This window comes from Physella acuta, unplaced genomic scaffold (genome assembly GCF_028476545.2).
Source record: "Physella acuta isolate Inbredline_101_S28 unplaced genomic scaffold, ASM2847654v3 ptg000586l, whole genome shotgun sequence".
Taxonomy (NCBI): Eukaryota; Metazoa; Mollusca; class Gastropoda; family Physidae; genus Physella; species Physella acuta.
Genome location: NW_026732105.1, coordinates 3,171 through 21,522, shown reverse-complemented (window position 1 = coordinate 21,522; position 18,352 = coordinate 3,171). Strand labels below are relative to the sequence as shown.

General features: G+C 33.1%; 3 protein-coding genes across 10 annotated transcripts; 1 reads left to right on the top strand and 2 right to left on the bottom strand.

Moving 5' to 3' along the window:
• Window positions 1–262: 262 nt before the first annotated feature.
• Window positions 263–9,903, bottom strand: LOC131947158 (RNA-binding protein 25). Its single transcript, XM_059308270.1, has 18 exons — window positions 9,763–9,903; window positions 8,746–8,833; window positions 8,532–8,575; window positions 8,326–8,424; window positions 7,862–8,015; window positions 7,685–7,776; window positions 7,309–7,597; window positions 6,908–6,972; window positions 6,722–6,802; window positions 4,573–4,844; window positions 3,609–3,702; window positions 3,424–3,513; window positions 3,078–3,151; window positions 2,654–2,804; window positions 2,106–2,490; window positions 1,352–1,644; window positions 839–985; window positions 263–616 (listed from the first exon to the last, which is right to left on the bottom strand). Exons 2-18 carry the CDS (start codon window positions 8,828–8,830, stop codon window positions 524–526), a joined length of 2,508 nt encoding a protein of 835 aa, XP_059164253.1. The 5' UTR covers window positions 8,831–8,833; window positions 9,763–9,903; the 3' UTR covers window positions 263–523.
• Window positions 9,904–15,013, top strand: LOC131947160 (uridine diphosphate glucose pyrophosphatase NUDT14). 8 transcript variants are annotated; one of them, XM_059308275.1, is made up of 6 exons: window positions 9,904–10,005; window positions 10,633–10,792; window positions 11,405–11,448; window positions 11,641–11,705; window positions 12,736–12,949; window positions 14,463–15,013. In XM_059308275.1, the coding sequence occupies exons 2-6, from the start codon at window positions 10,712–10,714 to the stop codon at window positions 14,722–14,724; spliced, it is 666 nt and encodes a 221-aa protein (XP_059164258.1). In that variant the 5' UTR covers window positions 9,904–10,005; window positions 10,633–10,711; the 3' UTR covers window positions 14,725–15,013. The 8 variants fall into 8 exon arrangements, with proteins under 8 accessions (XP_059164258.1, XP_059164261.1, XP_059164263.1 ...); XM_059308278.1 differs by having other exon boundaries at window positions 9,907–10,005; window positions 10,678–10,792; XM_059308280.1 differs by having other exon boundaries at window positions 9,935–9,995; window positions 10,678–10,792.
• LOC131947159 (glutaminyl-peptide cyclotransferase) lies at window positions 15,000–17,149 on the bottom strand (the record flags this gene model as incomplete). The annotated part of the gene is given in 2 exon segments (XM_059308271.1): window positions 15,000–15,946; window positions 17,036–17,149. Coding segments are annotated over 2 exon segments (263 nt in total), but the record flags the coding sequence as incomplete, so codon positions are not given.
• Window positions 17,150–18,352: the final 1,203 nt, after the last annotated feature.

Here is an 18,352-nt window from a genome sequence, read left to right as displayed (position 1 = left end):
TGAAAGCCGTCATCAGGTGATGGATGTGGGGAATGTTCTAGCCACACCTGTATATAATTACCATGTTCAAAGGGGGGGGGTAATTTTTTTGTAGCAACACACATTATGTTAGAATATTTTGTTAAAATGGTTGAGAACTATACACCCCCCCCCCCCCCCATTAAAGTGAAGACAGTTACAAGGCTTTTTAAAATGATCTTTTACTTAAATGAAGGATAATCCAGTGAGAACAGAACAAATACAGTAAAAAAAAAACACAAGATAAGAGCTCTTCCAGGTTTATTGACTAAACATTGCATGATGGTATTAATCAACATAGGAAGGGGAATATATCTGTATGTACATTGAACATTTCAATTAAACATAAAAACATGAATATTACACACCATAGTAGTCTTACATACACATCTTTAAACATTCTTCCCAATCATACCCTGCATATTTTCATGCAGCTAACATAGGATTTTTTAATAAAATAAGTTGTTTATAATTAAAAGAAAACAATCTCTCATGTAAAAGATTTCTATTTGACAAGTCCCAGCTTTTTGGCTTCAGTTTCATAGACCAACAATCTCCACATCTTAACAACAAATACTTCTGCTTCTTCATCAAGAATCTAAAAAGAAACAACAAATTGTTTGAAAAATGTATATAATGTATAGTGCAGATTTTTTATCTTGTAAAATGGACAAGTGGTTTATGACTGTAGATAATTTTATTGGAATCACTACCTTAACAGTAAGTCTTACTGGCACCAAAGTACAAAAATAAAATAAAAAACACAACTACATATTTAGTTACAACTAAATGCTTAGTTTAGTAGAAAAGACAGACTTACCATAGCAACATCATTTTGTATACTCTGAGGTGTGCTCCTGGCAACAACTTTATGGCATATAAACTCTGTCAATGTTGGTTCCTCCTCTCCAATGTATTCAATAATTTTTTTGTTCACCCAAGGTTTGATTCTTTTATCCATTAAATTCTGATAAAGAAAAACCACACAATTTACAACTTGAATGGACAGTAGAAGTACATTACTTCATAATACATGACTGATAGTGATACCTTTAGAACATTGCAGAGATGTACAAGTAGTAAAGAACAGTGCCCTTTTAGACCTGGTGGTTTATAGTGTGGATGAAATTAAGTGTGTCTTTGAACTTAGGCACTAAAAAAAGCTGTATGGTCAGCAGTTAAATCAGGTACTCATCACACAACTTTGTGAAATATGATACGTTTTATGGACTTGAGCTCAAGAAACTGAGGCATTCAACTATTATCAAGCTGATCCACACAACGGGACAACAGAGTATGTGCTTAGACCTGTCACCAAAATAATAAGAATTACCTGATCAACAATATCCCAATCAACAGTGTAGGCATACAATTCTTCCTTTGCAGTAGGAATGCTTTCGATCAACTCTTTGATTTTCTGTCGCTTTTCCTCCGCTGTAGCCTTCTTATCTCCGCCAGCAGATTTGTCGTCGTCATAATCCAAAGGTATTAACTTTCTCTTTTTGGGTTCCATATTGTCATCATCATCTTGATTAAATACGTCCCCAATGGTAAACTTTTTGCGCTTGCCATCTAACTGTATAGAGGTGCCAGGTAAGCTGGAGGAATCTGGACTTACACTTGGTCCTGTCAACCACATTTTATATTATTTTAATTATTTTTTAACAATGAATTTTTCAAATGAAAGCCAAAGTTTTAAAAATATATTACCCCATCCCCACAAATATGAAAAATTGAAGTACCTAATTTGATCCTAGCTGCTACATTGCCAATTTTTTAACAATGAATTTTTCAAATGAAAGCCAAAGTTTTAAAAATATATTACCCCATCCCCACAAATACAAAAAATTGATGTACCTAATTTGATCCTAGCTGCTACATTGCCAATTTTTTAACAATGAATTTTTCAAATGAAAGCCAAAGTTTTAAAAATATATTACCCCATCCCCACAAATACAAAAAATTGATGTACCTAATTTGATCCTAGCTGCTACATTGCCAATTTTTTAACAATGAATTTTTCAAATGAAAGCCAAAGTTTTAAAAATATATTACCCCATCCCCACAAATACGAAAAATTAATGTACCTAATTTGATCCTAGCAGCTACATTGCCAATTTCATCACGTGAGCGAGCAGTAGAAACCAATGCACCGGGTAAAGATGACTGCGAAGATTCATCCATAAACAAACCTGGTGCACTAATTCTGGAATCTGTGGATATTGGTGATGTTGATAAGGACGGAGAGCGCTTTGGTTCAGCAACAACATGTTGTGGGGGATTGGAGATTGCTTGATGATGGTTTCGCTGCTTAGGAGAATCAGCTATAGGTTTAGGAGGTTCCGGTATAGGTTCTGGCTCAGAGTCTGATTCAGCAACAACAGGAGGTGGGGGTGGTGGCTGCTGCTGCTGTTGTTTGATTTCCTGTAAGTGTAGTCGGGGCAGCAGATGTTCTTCTCTTTCTCTCTCCATCTGGTTAATAAAAACAAATATTTTTCATTTCTGAGAAAAGTTCATGTGGGATAAAATCTTTTTTTTACCTTTAGGTATTTTAGTTGAGAAGTTTAACCATTAACAGAATGAATAAGCCAATTAAATAAATTTAAAAAGTAAAAAGGCATATAATAATTTTTACCCTGGCAACTTCAGTTTCAGCATCAGGGTGGCCTTCATCAAAAAGCTTCCTTTTGATTTCCTCAAACTCCTCCTTTTCTCGCTGTCTATCTCTATTATCCAATTCTTTTTCTTTCTCACGCTCTTTTAATCGTCTCATCAGCCCACTGCCCCTATGATAAGCAAAATACCAGCATTTGGTTATCTTTTTATATGACTGTATTGTTCTTAGATATATTAAAGATGGGTTCTTCTATACCTAATACGCAGGAAGACTGCTACTAAGAGTGAAAAATTATCTTTAGAAAATGTCTAACACAATGCTCCAACCTTAAACTAAAATCTTAGCCAAATTGTCTCAATCAGCTCTCCTCAAATATATAACAGAAAAGTTAAGTTTAGAGAAAACACTTGAGAGTGAATGTATTTTTCTAGTGAAATCTTACTTGTAGAACTTTGGATCATCACGAAGATCATCATAGTCCTCTAAAAACTCCTTTAACCTCCTTGCTTCTCTAGCCTAAAATATATGTTTTATTATTAACACTAAGTTATGAACACTATAAATTAAAATGTATTATTTACAAAACACTACTAAGAGAACAATATTATGGTAGTAATGTATCAGCAAAACATATTCAAACTATTTTTTTCTTTCAGCCTACTAATGTCAGTCTTATGTATACATATTTTAAACATTCACTTGAAATGAGAAAATATCCATGTATACAGGAAAGAAAATTCAATGATCCTCTTCTTTAGGTTAATCAAATAAAAAATTAGATGCTATACCTCTTCTGATTTTCTTTCCTCCTCACGTTCATTTTCTTTTTCATATTCTCTGGATTTTTTTCGTTCTCTGCTTTCCCAATTTTTCAGTCTCTACCAAAAGGAATACATGAAAATTTTATAATTAGTATTTTCATTCATTAACTGTATTGATAATTACAGCAACAATGTAATTTGAGTATTATTACCTCTTGATAGGCTGCTTCTTTTTCACGCAATTTTTTCTCCAATTTCCTTCTTTCGTATGCCTCTTCTTCCTCTTCTATTTCTTTTTCTTTACGTCTGTAACAATCATATTTCTAATTTTTAAATACAACCTACACAACATTATTTCTAAATATATTAAAAAGGAAAAGTTGTGTAGCAAGTAAAAGATTCAAATTAATGCTTTCATATCAACTGTATTAATCAAACAAAATGCTTTATTTTTCTTGTACATCACTAGTAAATCCTATAAATTAACATAAATCCCTAATATTTTTGAATTACATAAGTAAGGTAATGCAAATATTGCCAGAATCAAACACAAGGATTGTTTATGCTGGACTTTGAAAATATCTAATTGCAAATTATCTTTTATTTTTGTTAAAATAGAACAGAAAGGTGTATTTAACATATAACAAAGCCCTTGCATAGCTTAAAAAGTCTACAGATGTGTAGAACCAATAACATTTTTGAAACCCTAATAGTCTACATACTTTGTAAGGAATGAAAAAAAATCAACAAACCATCATAAAAATTAACGTGAGATTATTTTACAGATAAAAAGTTTTTCAAAATGGTAAATTCCATTTCTGATTTTTGTTAATGGTAAAAGCTAGGTAGTGGTGAAATGTAAGAATAGGAAATCCAAGCCTGCAAACTTCATAGCTTCTCCAAAACTGAGCACATCTGCATTTTTCTGTATGATTTTGCATTTTAAAACATATTTCTCTGATGTTCTGCTAAAATATACACTGTTAGAAAAGAAAGTACTTAGTAATTTAAGTGTTTTAAGAAATATTTTTTTTTATTACTGCTCATCCTTGCCAATGATTGGAATCTCTATAAAAACAGCCTAAGCCAAACCTTATACTGGTTGTATGGTATAGCTAAGTCAATATTCTAACTTTCCTAGTAAGAATTCTGAAAGAATATTAAAGATGTAAGTACCTTTCCCTTGATCTATCCCTGCTGGTCATTTCTCTGGACCTTGATCGCTTTCTGGATCTTGGTGCTGGGGATACAGATCGTGACCTGGAGCGTGAAATTCTTGTGCTGGCTCTGTCTCTATCCCTGTCTCTGGTTATGTCCCTGTCTCTTTGTTCTCTGAGCCTTTCCATCCGTTCCCTCTGTCTCTTCTCTTCCATGCGCCTTTGCTCTCTTTCTCTAAGTAAATTACGTTCTCTGTCTTTGCTTTCTTTCTCTTTATCTTCATCATCATCCTTAAAAATGTACAAATATCTAGCCATTAGTCACCAGATTATTATATTAAAAATGATATCTTTTTGTTTCATCAATCATTCCACAATGGAAGATTAATATTTGTGACAAAACAAAGGGGTGAACCCTAAATTGACAAAGTACACTAAGAAGTTGAAACTACTTGAAGACAAAACAATAAGATTTTGCTAAGCTCACAAATTCAAAGAATGAAATCTTCTTACACAAGAGCATAGGAACCATGATAGCATAGATGATAATACATGCATGAGTCAAGACAATTCTCGTACAGAATCACTAAGTGAACCGACAAGTGAATGAGAAAAGAAACTTAAAGTCAACACCACAATGAAGCTAACACAGAGAATGTAACAAAAAGTTCTAGGACTTGAATTGTTTAAATGATAAATTGTATAAACAAGCATTACATGGACTGTGCATGTACTAAACAAAGGGGTGTATACTGATCTTACATATCCCTCAACTCACAGCGACCTCCCGCTGCTTTATAAAATGTCGAATCCTCACAGCAAATGCACATGGAGAAGCTATGTCAGGGCCCAAAAACTCATACGCAAGTGTGTATGCCTGCTGCTTGACATAAAAGGGGCCATTATGCTTCTTAATGGCCTTTTTATTCAGGCCAAATTATTTACAAAAAGATTATGCAATAAAACATATAATAGTTGTTTTTAAATTATTAGTGAACTTTTAACATTAATATTTGTAAAAATATACCAAAACAATGAGCTGTTCAGGGTGTTAAAAAAAAACAATCATGTATATAAGTTAACATTTTGTTATGAAAACATACAAAGTTATCTTGAAAAAAATTATACAGGTGGTTTTATAAAATCATGTTTAGGACAACCATGCACTACCTCAACTCAGATTAGAAGCAAGCACATGGCTTGCTTTACTCCGCTGATCCAAAAAATCTGCACAATGACACTGTCATTTTCAAGGTAAGCCAAAGACACGATGTCTACTGTTGTTTTACTAACCGGTTTCTAACAGCGCCCAAGGAATTTAAACTGCTGTCACAAAATGTAAGGTAGAGGCACTCACCTTTTAAAAAATGTATCAACAATCAGTCTCCAAGCAAGTTTACATTAAAAAAAAAAATTTACTGCTCATCTTAAGTTATTTACTGCTTCTTTTAAGTACAATTATTGAAATATCTTTTGAAATTGAAAAAGAGTCTTAGAATCTTGAATTTTTACTCAAGCACCAGCCAGCACAGAAGAGAATGAGTGAGTTTATTTTTCTTTTAAACGTGTATGCCTAACTTCACTAGTTTATTATCTTCAGGTTGCTTTTTTTTAAAAAAAAAAGGGAACATCAGAATCAAATGTACACCACTAAGGTTTTACCTCAGTTCACCAGACCTCCCTCAGACTAGCTGTATTGAGTTAGGTAACTAGATAAACATGTTATCCAAACACTTACCACCTCCAGCACTTTGAATATATTTATGCATGTGTCTCGGCGGCTTGCCATTTAGCAGAATCTAGTGGTTTTTTGGTAACAAAAAATGCCTATTAAAATTTCTCATATAGAGAAAGATAATTGTTACAACAATAAAGTTTACAATAAAGAAATTTTATTCTATTGGGCTCCACTGTGAACAAAGGAGGGAATGTTTTTTAAATCCTATCTTTCTGAACAAAATCTTTATTTTATGACGGCTCATATTGAAACTAGAAAAAAAAAATTTCCTCTGAACACTGCAATTGAATAAACAATTTGAGATTGTTGACTTCTTTGATCTGTAGTGTAGATAAACTGTGGACCAAAACTTTTGGAGTTATGGGAGAAAAGAAAATATGCCAAAGAAGAGAGATCCGTGACCAGAATGATGACGAAGAAATTCACCCACCTTGTGACGATCTCGAAATTTATTAATTTCTCTGTTGATGATCTCTCTTTTTTCATCTTCCATCTCCATATCATCAAAACCCTAAAAATATATAATGAATGATTTTTAAAACATTTATCAAAACATTGGCATTTTTTCTTTTTAAAATAACATATTTTACACAATAAATACAAGAAGGCTTCTTACAGTGTCTTTAGCATGCAGAAGAAGATCTTTATCTTTTTTAGGCAACACCTTCTCTTTTTCTTGTGCTGTGAATAAAAAGGTTTTCAGATAAGCCCTATAATATGATTAATTTGCAACATAGCAAAGAAGAAACTAAAAGCAAAACACATCAAAGAATTTTTTTTTTTTTAATTTACATAAAACATTTTTAGACTAAAATAGTTTGCATACCATTAGTTACAAACATGTGATCTTAATCCCCACAGTAGGGAAAAGTAAAGTTATATAAGGCGAAGCAGAAAATAATAAACAGCACTATGGATTTATCAACAAAGGTGAAATACCTTTTATTGTGTTTTTTTTGATAATCCACATCAGGAAAAGAAAGACATTTTTTTTTATATATTACACCTTAAACATACCTGGTTCAGAAAGTTTAATGGGTTCCTTCGCTAACTCAAATGCATACTCCCTCATAATAGCTTCAAGACCAGCAGATGCCACTCTATCTTCACGTTTACTATCTTCATCTAGTTCCTCAGAGGATTCTTCCTTAGTTTCCTCTTCTTTTTCCTTTTTCACTTCTGCTTCTTCCTTCTCTTCTTTGGAGTCTCCATTTTCTGTAGACTCTTTTTTATTGGCACTTTCAGCTCCTTTTTTCTTTTTACGATATTCATCTAGAAGAGTTTTTGTTTTAGTGTCAACTTTGACCTGGTAATAGTATAAAGAACATTTATTTGTGATCTTAGTGTATTCAATTCATACTGGAATTAAATAACTTGCAATATTGAATCTTACCATTAGCTTCTTATCTGCTATTTGCCATTCATTGAGTAACCGAATACACCGTAAAGTTGCTTCAGGTTCTTCGTATTCACAAAAGCCAAAAGCTGATCAAAAAGAAAACAAAAGATTAAACCTGGCAGAATATAAAACATACTTAAGATACACAATTTGTAAATAATTTTAAAGTACCTTGCAATTTGCCAGAAGCACCTTGTACTCTCTTCCAGCTAAGAACATTGCCGCACCTTTGAAGCATCTGTTTAATCATCATATCTGGTGCTCTTTCACTAATATTTCCCACAAAAACTGTGGTCACAGGAGGCTTTTCTTCTTTTGATTCAGACTTTAAACAGTTAACAAAAAAGATTACACTACTTATCCAATAATAAAGTTTTTACTAATGAAAAGATCTCTAAAGATTATCACAAGATATAAAAAAAAAGGAAACAAAAAACTATAAAGCTGATTTAGCTATGATATTGAAGTTTGTATATAATTCAATCATGAAAAAATTCCTCAACCTGTTTTAAGTAAAAAAAGCCTTCATAGCAACGTCACAAAAATAGGCCCCTTGCATATACCAAACAAGATAATAAAAAAAAGTAGTTAACTTGAGTCAAACAATGTGAGAACACACACACATACATAAATACCTTTGGAATTTCTTGGGGCACAAGCTTGTTTTGCTTAATTTGTGGCTGCATTTGCATTTGTGGAATCTGAGTAGTCATCATATTCATTGGTCGCATCATCTAAGATCAAGGTTTTAGGTTTTAAAATATCCTCTCAGAATACAGGCATTTAGATATAAGTATACAATTTTAGTATCCCACTACCCAATAACACTGTGTATACTTACTGGAGTCATCATGCCCATTTGCATAGGCATCATTCCAGGCATGGCTGTAAAAGATGAAATTTAAAAATTGTGAAAATACTGTTTTTTTTTCAAAGAAAATCACATTAAAACTAAAACCCTTAAAACATTGTTACATATTGTTTTCAAAATTAAAACTAACTTATTTTAAGCCTTTCATAATATATATATTTAAAAATTAATAAAAAATGATTACTCATGGGGGTAAAAGCAAAGCTTTGTGGCATCATACGAGGCCCCATTCCTGGCATTCCCATCGGTGTTCTACCTGGAAATGACATGATCTGAAAAGACATTAAAAGTTGTATAGGCTGTAAGTTGAAATTGTTAAAACCCTGCTATAATAGTTAATTACTAATAGACTGTGAAAACGTGAAAAATGAGATATTATTATAATTCACTTTAAGTTCATACTTGCTAAGCTACATAAATCAAGTAGGCTTAAAATAATTTGGTCTAGGGCCTATGCACTCTTTTAAATTAACAGGGATAAATATCAGGAGAAATACCATTTGTATTTTAATCAGTTATTACTCATGTTTCTATAATTAAGAACAAAGAAGAAAAAGACATGTTTCCATCACATTTTTTTTCTGTTTTTAACATCACAGGCAAAATCTAGGAGGAGGTAACATGACTTTTTTCTTTCTGCAAATTTGTCAAAAAACTTGCAATCAAACAAATCAAGCTTCTGTAAGTCATATTAGATCTAGAAATCTAATTGTTATCTAGTCTAGAATCTACTAATCTAGATTCTAAGATTAGCGAGCAGCTTGCCAGTTTCTCTCAGGGAAACATTTTTTCTCATTTTATTTGCAGCCATGAAATCATGGGCTGTTGCTTGCTAGTCCGGTTTATTTTCTGGTTTTATTGTTTTCATTTGATTTTCTAGACTAAAATCTAGTCTAGAACTAAACAAAGCTGTAGAGCATAGTGTATCATTTATACTGTCTACCTAGACTCTATTTTATTTTTATTTTACGGTTGAACGTAAAGTCTAAGTGTAACTGTAGTCTAGTTCTGTATCCACTCGTGTACTGCGGCGTAGGGCAGGTTGTTTTTCTCGGCGAAGGTCTAGCCCGCAAGCTTGCAACTCAGTTTATGTAATAAAACGAATAGATCTAGATCTACGTCTTACATACAATGAGTAAACTACGTCCGAATATTTAACTAATTTAAACAATAAAAATAAACGTTTTTAGGTCAATATTACCTGTAAATGTTTTAAAATGTTCAGCCGCTCAACTCAATAACTTGCCAACAGAATATTCAAGATGGCCGCTACCAAGCAATATTTGATGGCCGGATTTTGTTGTACAGGATGGTAAATGACGTCATTTTAAATTTGTATTATTAAGAATCTAGTCTTAAGTCTAGATCTAGATATCTAGATCTAGACTAAGGTTTTAAAATCATAGAAACGAAATTAATTTTGATGCATCATTTGTATAACACGGTTGATTTTAAAAAATTATAAATTAGATTTAGATAGGCCTAGTCTAGATTTAACTAAAAGAAAAAAAAGATTAATAGGCCTGTCTCCTTTGGGCTTTGGTCCTTTAGATTTTCCTTTACTAAAAAAAAAGACGTAAGCCTACACCGTACACAGTCAGTCTCAGAGTCAGTGCACCCTGTCAAGTGCAACATCTCTTTTATCCTAAATACTAAATACTGTTAGTAGAATAGATCTAGATCTAGATCTACAATAAAAATAAATATCAGAATAGATTTAGACTAGCTAGGCCGCCTAGGCCTATTTCAACTAGATCTAGAAATCTAGTAACTAGACTAGATCTAGACTCTAGTATTTAAAATAAAGATTAAAGATCAATGCACTTGTGTAAAAACTTGTATTTAGACCTAATCTAGATCTAGAATCTAGATCTAGATTCTAGATCTATGTCTTCTTACACACATGACTGACCTGGTTTTTTTTTATTTCGGCCTAAAATCTAGATCTAGATCCATATCTTAACAATTTTTTAACACACTGACACACTGCCATATTATATTGAATCAATTAAATAATATTTAAAAAAAGAACTTAGGTTTTGTGTTAATCAGAAGGTATTTTTATTTCCAGGAAAATGAACTTTTGACAAACTTAACAATATATTATATATACCAGCTAGGAATGCTGTGTTAAGAAAGGTTGATGTAAGATGGAAAACATTACAGATGTCCACATCACATCTTTAAAACAGTCCAAATATTTAACAGCTCATTCTTTACATTATGTACAGGTAATTTTAATATGAGCTTTTTTATGCATTAGTATTGGCATGCTAAATATCATAAAACAATTTGTTTACATGTCAAGGGAGATGGGAATCATACTATTGTTTAGGTTGTGTGTGGTAGTGGTTCTTGTTTTGTTTCTTAAATAATTAAAATAAATTTTATACACAAGATTCTGAGCTAGAAATTTACACATTTTTGTCTCCCTTTATCAAGCAAAATATTTGATAAAATTGAATGTTTATTAACATTAAAGAAAGATAAATGAATATTGCTTTTTTATTGAATAAATTAATAAGGTTTAAAATCAATAGTTTATTTTTCTTGATGTTTTCATAATACATCAGTTTTCATTTTATTTTGTAAGATATTTATGTTGATAAAAACAAAATGTCATGAAATTTCTATCATATTTAATAGTACATTATATATTTGTTTAGAATTTAAAAAATGGACATAAAAAACATTAATTTCTAAAACTTACACCTTACAACATCAGTAGTTTAATTAAGCAAAGTATAACTCATTTATTCCATAATTAATTATCATTGCTATTGTAATGTATGTGTAGTCAGATAATTGTTATAAGTAAATACTATTGTTTTTTTTTTTTGCAGTCTGAAAAGAAAAAGGTGTGTGATTGTGTAACTGAACATTCCGAGTGAGTTCATTAATTACTTGTTAGTTTTATTTAAATAATCTACTTACGTCACACCTTGTTTCTTGTTTTGCAACAATGAGTCACAGGATAAAGGGTTTTATTTTTGTGTTGTAGTATCAAAGATAAATGCATCAGAATTTGATCTGCACTGTTGATGTATGTTAAGATATGTTATTTCTTTCTCATTTTTAGTGTCTCCATACTGCTGTTTAATTCCTCAAGAAATGTCTTTATATTTGTGAAACAGTTCAGACCAGGTAAGCAGTATAGAATTATAAACTGCTTAACTGTAGATTGACCATGTTTCTGACAAATTATAGGCCTAAGCTTGTTAAATTATATATATGAAAGATGGGAGAGGAGTTATTTTATGCTGGGTATCTGCAGAGGCGTAGCGAAGGGGGGTGCGGACAACACCGGGCGACACCATTTAGGGGGGTGACACCAAGGCAAAAAATAGCAAAATATATAGAGAAAAACGTGAGGGGGGTGCAAATTGAAAGTTTGAGGGGGGGTGCAAATCGAAAATTTGAAAGTTTGTCCCCGGGAAGGGTCACTACGCCTCGGGGGGGTGACACCATTAAGTGTCGCATCGGGTGACACCCGACCTCGCTACGCCACTGGGTCTCTGTATTATATATTGTATTTCATTTTATTTTTTAACTTGACGTTTGTTCAATATATGAAGTCTGGGAGGGCAGTAGCATAACTCAGCAATTAGAGAATAATTATTATCTATTTATAACTATAATTCGCGGCCCCATGTGATTTGGGCACAAAAGGTAAAAGATTATGATAATTATAATTCAACTTTCAGAGGGCCTAATTATGTTTCAGCTTTCTGTATGATCTATGGCCTGTGTGTAATCTTGTGTATGTAATTTATTCTAATAATGAATGACCCAGATGTCTATGAAAAATAATAATTTATTCAGTGTGTTTTAAATTATTTTTTTTTTAAATTTGTATATCATTGTTTAAATTAGAGTTAAAAAAAACTATTTGTATTATATTTTAAACAATAGCTGTATAATATCATATAATTAGTCATATAATTAGTATCTCATTTAATGAAACTATTTTTATCTACATCAGGCCTGCATCTTTACATATACAAATTAGAGCAATTCATCACCAATGCTTTTAACGACCTCTTTAGCCATGTATATTTATATCTTACAACTAGTTCTAAATCACCAATATTTATAAATGACCTCTTCAGCCACACATCTTTACATATCATAATTAGAGCAAATTAATCACCACCATTTTAAATGACCTCTTCAGCTGTATATCTTTACAACAGCAGTACTGAAGTTTTGGGCGAGAATGAAGTGGTAAACACGCTGCGACACCCGGGGTCATTAGGTGTAACAATTGAGCTATGTGCTGGCCTGGTGGACAGGGACGAGCCACTGGCCGACATAGCCAGGGCAGAGGTCCTTGAGGAGTGCGGCTATCTGGTCCCAGAGGGGAGCTTGCGGAAAATTACCTCTTGTCGGTTGGTAACTTTAATGGTATTTGTGTGTTGGTAACTTGACTGGTATTTGTGTTGGTAACTTTACTGGTATTGTGTGTTGGTGACTTTACCTGTATTATGTGTTGGTAACTTTATGTGTGTTGGTAACTTTACTGGTTCTGTGTGTTAGTAGCTTTACTCTGTGTTGTGTGTTGGTAACTTTACTTGTATTTGTGTGTTGGTAACTTTACTGGTATTGTGTGTTGGTAACTTTACTGGTATTTGTGTGGTGGTAACTTTACTGGTATTTGTGTGTTGGTAACTTTACTTGTATTTGTGTGTTGGTAACTTTACTGGTATTGTGTGTTAGTAACTTTACTTGTATTTGTGTGTTGGTAACTTTACTGGTATTTGTGTGTTGGTAACTTTACTGGTATTTTTGTGTTAGTAACTATACTTGTATTTGTGTGTTGGTAACTTTACTGGTATTGTGTGTTGGTAACTTTACTGGTATTCTGTGTTGGTAACTTTACCTGTATTGTGTGTTGGTAACTTTTACTTGTATTGTGTGATGGTAACTTTACTGGTATTTGTGTGTTGGTAACTTTACTGGTATTTGTGTGTTGGTAACTTTACTGGTATTTGTGTGTTGGTAACTTTACTGGTATTTGTGAGTTGGTAACTTTACTGGTATTGTGTGTTGTTAACAACTAACTTTACTGGTATTGTGTGTTGGTAAATTTACATGTATTTATGTGTTGGTAACTTTACTTGTTCTGTGTGTTGGTAACTTAACTTGTATTATGTGTTGGTTTGTAACTTTGCTGGTATTGTGTATTGGTAACTTAACTTGTATTGTGTGGCAAAGTTTTGGTAACTTTACTTGTATTGTACTTTGGTAACTTTATTGTGTGTCGGTTATTACTGTGCATTGGTAAATTTAATAATATTTTGGTGCTGATAGCTTAACTGGCATTTTAAAGTGTTATTATGGAAAAGTGGTCTGGACTTGGTAATGTGTTATGTCAATTACTTGAACTTTACAATTAAAGAGGTGTTTTAAGTTTTGAAATGAAAACACTATTTTGCAAAGAATCTTTTGTAAAAAGTTTAAATAAATGAATTCCTTAAGACATCAGATTAGTTTTTAGCCATGGATGAAAATTCAAGGCTTGTTTACTTAAGAAAACCACAAAAGTTTAAATAAACTATAGATGGCGCCACATTACTGTAATAAATTATAACGAATTGTAAATAAATTGCCTTTCTATAAATAAATAATTTATTATGATTTGTATAATTATTTAAAAATGGGTAACTAATTTGATGAAGAAAAAAATGTAGTTAAACATAATAACACAAGACAAGCTTGAAATATTTCTCATTATATTGTTTATTATTAATTTTTTATTCATTTCTAGGAATTCCTATGGTTGTTGTGTTTGTATCTTATGAAAAAAATATGTGCATGTTTTTCATTAGCAGATTTCTAACAAAGAAAAGTTTTGCCAATTGGAGTGTTGCCAGATTGTAATAGTAATTTTATATTTGGCAGAAATGGCTCCAGCATTACGGGAGCACTGGTGACTTTGTTCTACGCACAAGTGACAGATGAGATGAAAGTGAGCCAGGGAGGTGGGCTAGAGGAGGAAGGGGAGTTGATTGAAGTTGTTGAACTGCCAGTAGGACAAGCTTTGGATTTGATCTATGATGAGAGTGTCAACAGGGAAGCAACTCTGTTGCTTGCTTTACAATGGTTTTTTAGTGAAATCTGGCCAGTTTTGAAGAAAACCAACATTTCTGGAAACCTCCTTTAGAAATATTTTTTAAAAATCCATTAAATCTAGATCTATACCAAAGACATAAAGAGCTAACTTAATAGTGTGTTTGTTTACTAAAAGTGTGTCTACACAGCAAAAGATAGTGTATAGGAGCAAAATTTTTATGTCTAGTTGCTGATTTGTCCATTTTTTTCTATGGTTTGAGGATGTTAGAAGTGAATGGTATTGTTTTCATGTGATGAGCTTGGATATAAATAATGATAGTAATTTATTCTGTCAGTTTCATTTGTAACAAATTAAATAAAGAACACAAATATCTAAAACAGTTTTGACTTTGAAATATTTTATTGTCTTCTGTACTGTGTGTAGAATAACAATTAAAATATTGCTATTCTTTGATTTATATATATGTAATTGATATATATATATATATATATATATATATATATATATCGCTTTCCTAGAACCAGCCTGTTCTAACTCCATTGTTTAGTTTATTGCCAGATGTATACATCCTTGTGTTCTAAATATACTAGCACATGGCATAAAATTTCGTGGTCATCTCTCACCTTGTTACACAACTCGTAATTTTCACCAAGTTCTTAATATATGAATGGTAAGGAAAACAACACTTTAAAGCCTTGTTGTGAACATTTTTGAGAAGTGGAGTTAGAACTGTATGTATATATATATATATATATATAACCAAAATGTATGTAATTTAAAATAAATTTATTTTTAATACTTCCTGGCATAGGCAATAGACCTGCAAGATTATATATATATATATATATATATATATATAAATATATATATAAATGTATATAGTTTAACCATGTTGTTTGATAACTACATATAGCTCATTCAGTCCTAAATCTCTAACCCTTATTGGGTTTACAGACATTAAGCATTTTATCTGATTTATTAGTAATAATGGACATCACTTTATTTGATGCGGTCTTTGGTACAATGCATGATCATTTTTATCCACCGTTTAATTAAGTTTCCCTCAATTAAATTTATTGCATCTCATTTGCATAAATCAGCGTGGCTCTGTTTCAAGGAAAAAATAAAATCTTATATAAATGCAATTTAACAAGAATCAGTATCTAAGAGCTAACTAGCAGCGACGTCAGATAGAGGCTGAATATCCTAAAGAAGTTGTCAATGAGTCCTCGGTTTAAATAATGGACGTTGTCGTAAACTGTGTGCCATACACCGGGAAAGGGCGTGGATATGAGATGAAGAACGGGAACTCCTGTTGGAACAAAGTAAAAATAAATTTCATGAGTTATCGGACTTTGATTACATTTTTTTTCACCCATCGTTTAGTTTTTGGAATAAACTTTCGATTTGGACAAACTAATCAAATAATTATTTACTAATGGCTGGTTTAAAAAATGCTTTGATTATTCTCTCAAACTATTAAATCATGCTACTGAAATCTGTAAACATAAAAATAATTGATGTTTGCTCTCTATTGGTAGCTGAATTTGGAGGGGGCTGGTTTTCAGTGTCTCTTCCAGATATTTTTCTCCGGAGTGGGGGGGGAGGGGGGGGGGGCGGACTAAAAAAGTATATATTTTCTAAATAAATTCCATTTCTTTCGGATGGGGGGGGGGGGGGGGGGGGGGCGGTAGACTTTCTTCGCCCCCTCACCCCGAAGAGATGACGGGAAGAAACTCTGGTATCGTACGCTGTATTGTATATCGCTGTTGGATGGTAATGAAAATTGAGGTATTGGTGAGTCTGACTTTCAGTGACGATGGGAGAGTGGATGACGTCAAAGCATGTTGTTAGGTAATAGGTAGCCTAAACTAAAGTAAGTGGGGATACTGTGTCCAGGTTTGCTCATTCAAGAAAAGAACTCTCATTACGGTCAATTTACCATCAAGTGACCTTTTGATAAGTTTCGGTTACCATGTCAAAGGTCAACTGGTAACGTTTACCGGAAAAATAGACCTACCTTGCTTAACTCCCTATTGATGCTCCTTACTAATTGTTTTTACTATTGTAATAAAAAAAAAAGCGTGAATACTCCCTGTCCCCCCCTCCTATTGACTTAGATGACCCCCACCCCTTTCCATGATGTACGCTATACCGTTCACATTTTCCAGTTAACATATCAATACCATTAAAGGGAAGCTACTCGTGTCTATTTATAAATCACATGATTATCTACCCTGTAGTTTTGGTTGGACTCGCTCACACGGGGCCTATTTCAGGAGAATGTAAAAAACCGACCGAATCAGAATCGACGCGGAAGAATTTAACCACGGCTATTGATTGTTTGACTTCGTAAAGGTTTCAAATGGCCAGATAAATACAATGGCTTGGGTAGGCTTGCCTTTGTGAATGAATGGCGTGTGATCGTCCTCTACCATCTCGGCCATACCGGATGCGTCAAAGATGGTGCGCGTGTGTCTTCTACTCAGCTGACGAGAGGTTCTTAGACATTGTTCTGTGAATTTAAAAACATGGGATATTTTAGGATATCATTAAACATGGGATATGTGACAGGGGTCTCCAAACTTTTCAGTCCGATGGCCGCATCAACTATCCAGGACCAGTTTCTTCCAGGCATGTCTTTGATTTTTCTGGGCAAAGTTCCTCAGCCATCACTAACAAACGTTTTTTCCGTGGACAAAAAGATCTCCGCGGGCCGGATGAGAGGACATCGCGGGCCGCATCCGGCCCGCGGGCCGTAGTTTGGAGACCCCTGTGTTAGTCTATCATCAAACATTGAATATTTTTGGCTATCACAAAAAACAATGGAATATTTTAGGCTGCTCCAAAAAAATAAAACATTTTTAAAAAATGGGATATTTTAGTCTATCATAAAACTTGGGATATTTTAGGCTATTACAAAACATGGGATATTTTAGGCTATTACCTAAAAAAACATTTTTTCTTCTTCGTTCTTAATAGGTTGATAGTGTTGATAGGTATTTCCTTCAACACAATTAAGGTGGAAGAGTCATTGAATTTACGGGGGATGGACACTGGTTAAATGTTATATTTTCTTACATAAATTTTGTTTTTCAATCTGGGGGAGGGTGCGACTACGACGTGCACTGTGGCGAAGAGATGCCTGAAAGAAACCCCCGGCACAAACTTCCTATATACGTGAAATATTATTGTTTCAGGCCATGCTCAGTAAATTAAGTTAAGATGTATCATTTTATGAGAAGGACAATGGCTGGATGGGCTAAGGCATTACTATCAATACAATAACCATAACCGTCAATCGTGGCGCTAATCATACATGTATAGCGCTAGCCTTGATGCTAATCCTTGCATCAAATGGGATACCTTAGAAAAACAACACACAATTAGATTCGATTTTATGGCGTTGGGTATAACAGCTCAAGTCTTTTTTTTATCAACGATGAAACATATTCAGTGGGGAAACGTATACAGCTAATCTACTAGTATCTGTTGGTTACCCTTTCGAATAATACGGGGGGTGTGGGGGGGGGGGGTGGATGAAGGGAAGGTCCATATGGTAGGTAAAGTAGAGTTCATATGTTTCAGCAAATGAAGGAATAGTGTTGTCATCAAAATGCCCCGACGCCTATACATTCCCTAACGCAAGCTTGGTTGAATTAGGGAAGGGCAATAAAAAAAACCGGGATCCGAACTCGAGACTTAAGTTTTAACAATT

What these genes read in the sequence shown, in the direction of transcription:
- LOC131947158 (XM_059308270.1), bottom strand. Translation starts at nt 8,830, where the DNA reads ATGTCATTTCCAGGTAGAACACCGATGGGAATGCCAGGAATGGGGCCT. An exon ending in AATTTCGAGATCGTCACAAG is followed by an intron (nt 4,845 to 6,721) that starts GTGGGTGAATTT and finishes TACATTTTTAAG; the next exon opens with GATGATGATGAAGATAAAGA. An exon ending in CTGAAACTGAAGTTGCCAGG is followed by an intron (nt 2,491 to 2,653) that starts GTAAAAATTATT and finishes TTTATTAACCAG; the next exon opens with ATGGAGAGAGAAAGAGAAGA.
- LOC131947160 (XM_059308275.1), top strand. Translation starts at nt 10,712, where the DNA reads ATGGAAAACATTACAGATGTCCACATCACATCTTTAAAACAGTCCAAA. An exon ending in TGTGTAACTGAACATTCCGA is followed by an intron (nt 11,449 to 11,640) that starts GTGAGTTCATTA and finishes TCTCATTTTTAG; the next exon opens with TGTCTCCATACTGCTGTTTA. An exon ending in CGGAAAATTACCTCTTGTCG is followed by an intron (nt 12,950 to 14,462) that starts GTTGGTAACTTT and finishes TATATTTGGCAG; the next exon opens with AAATGGCTCCAGCATTACGG.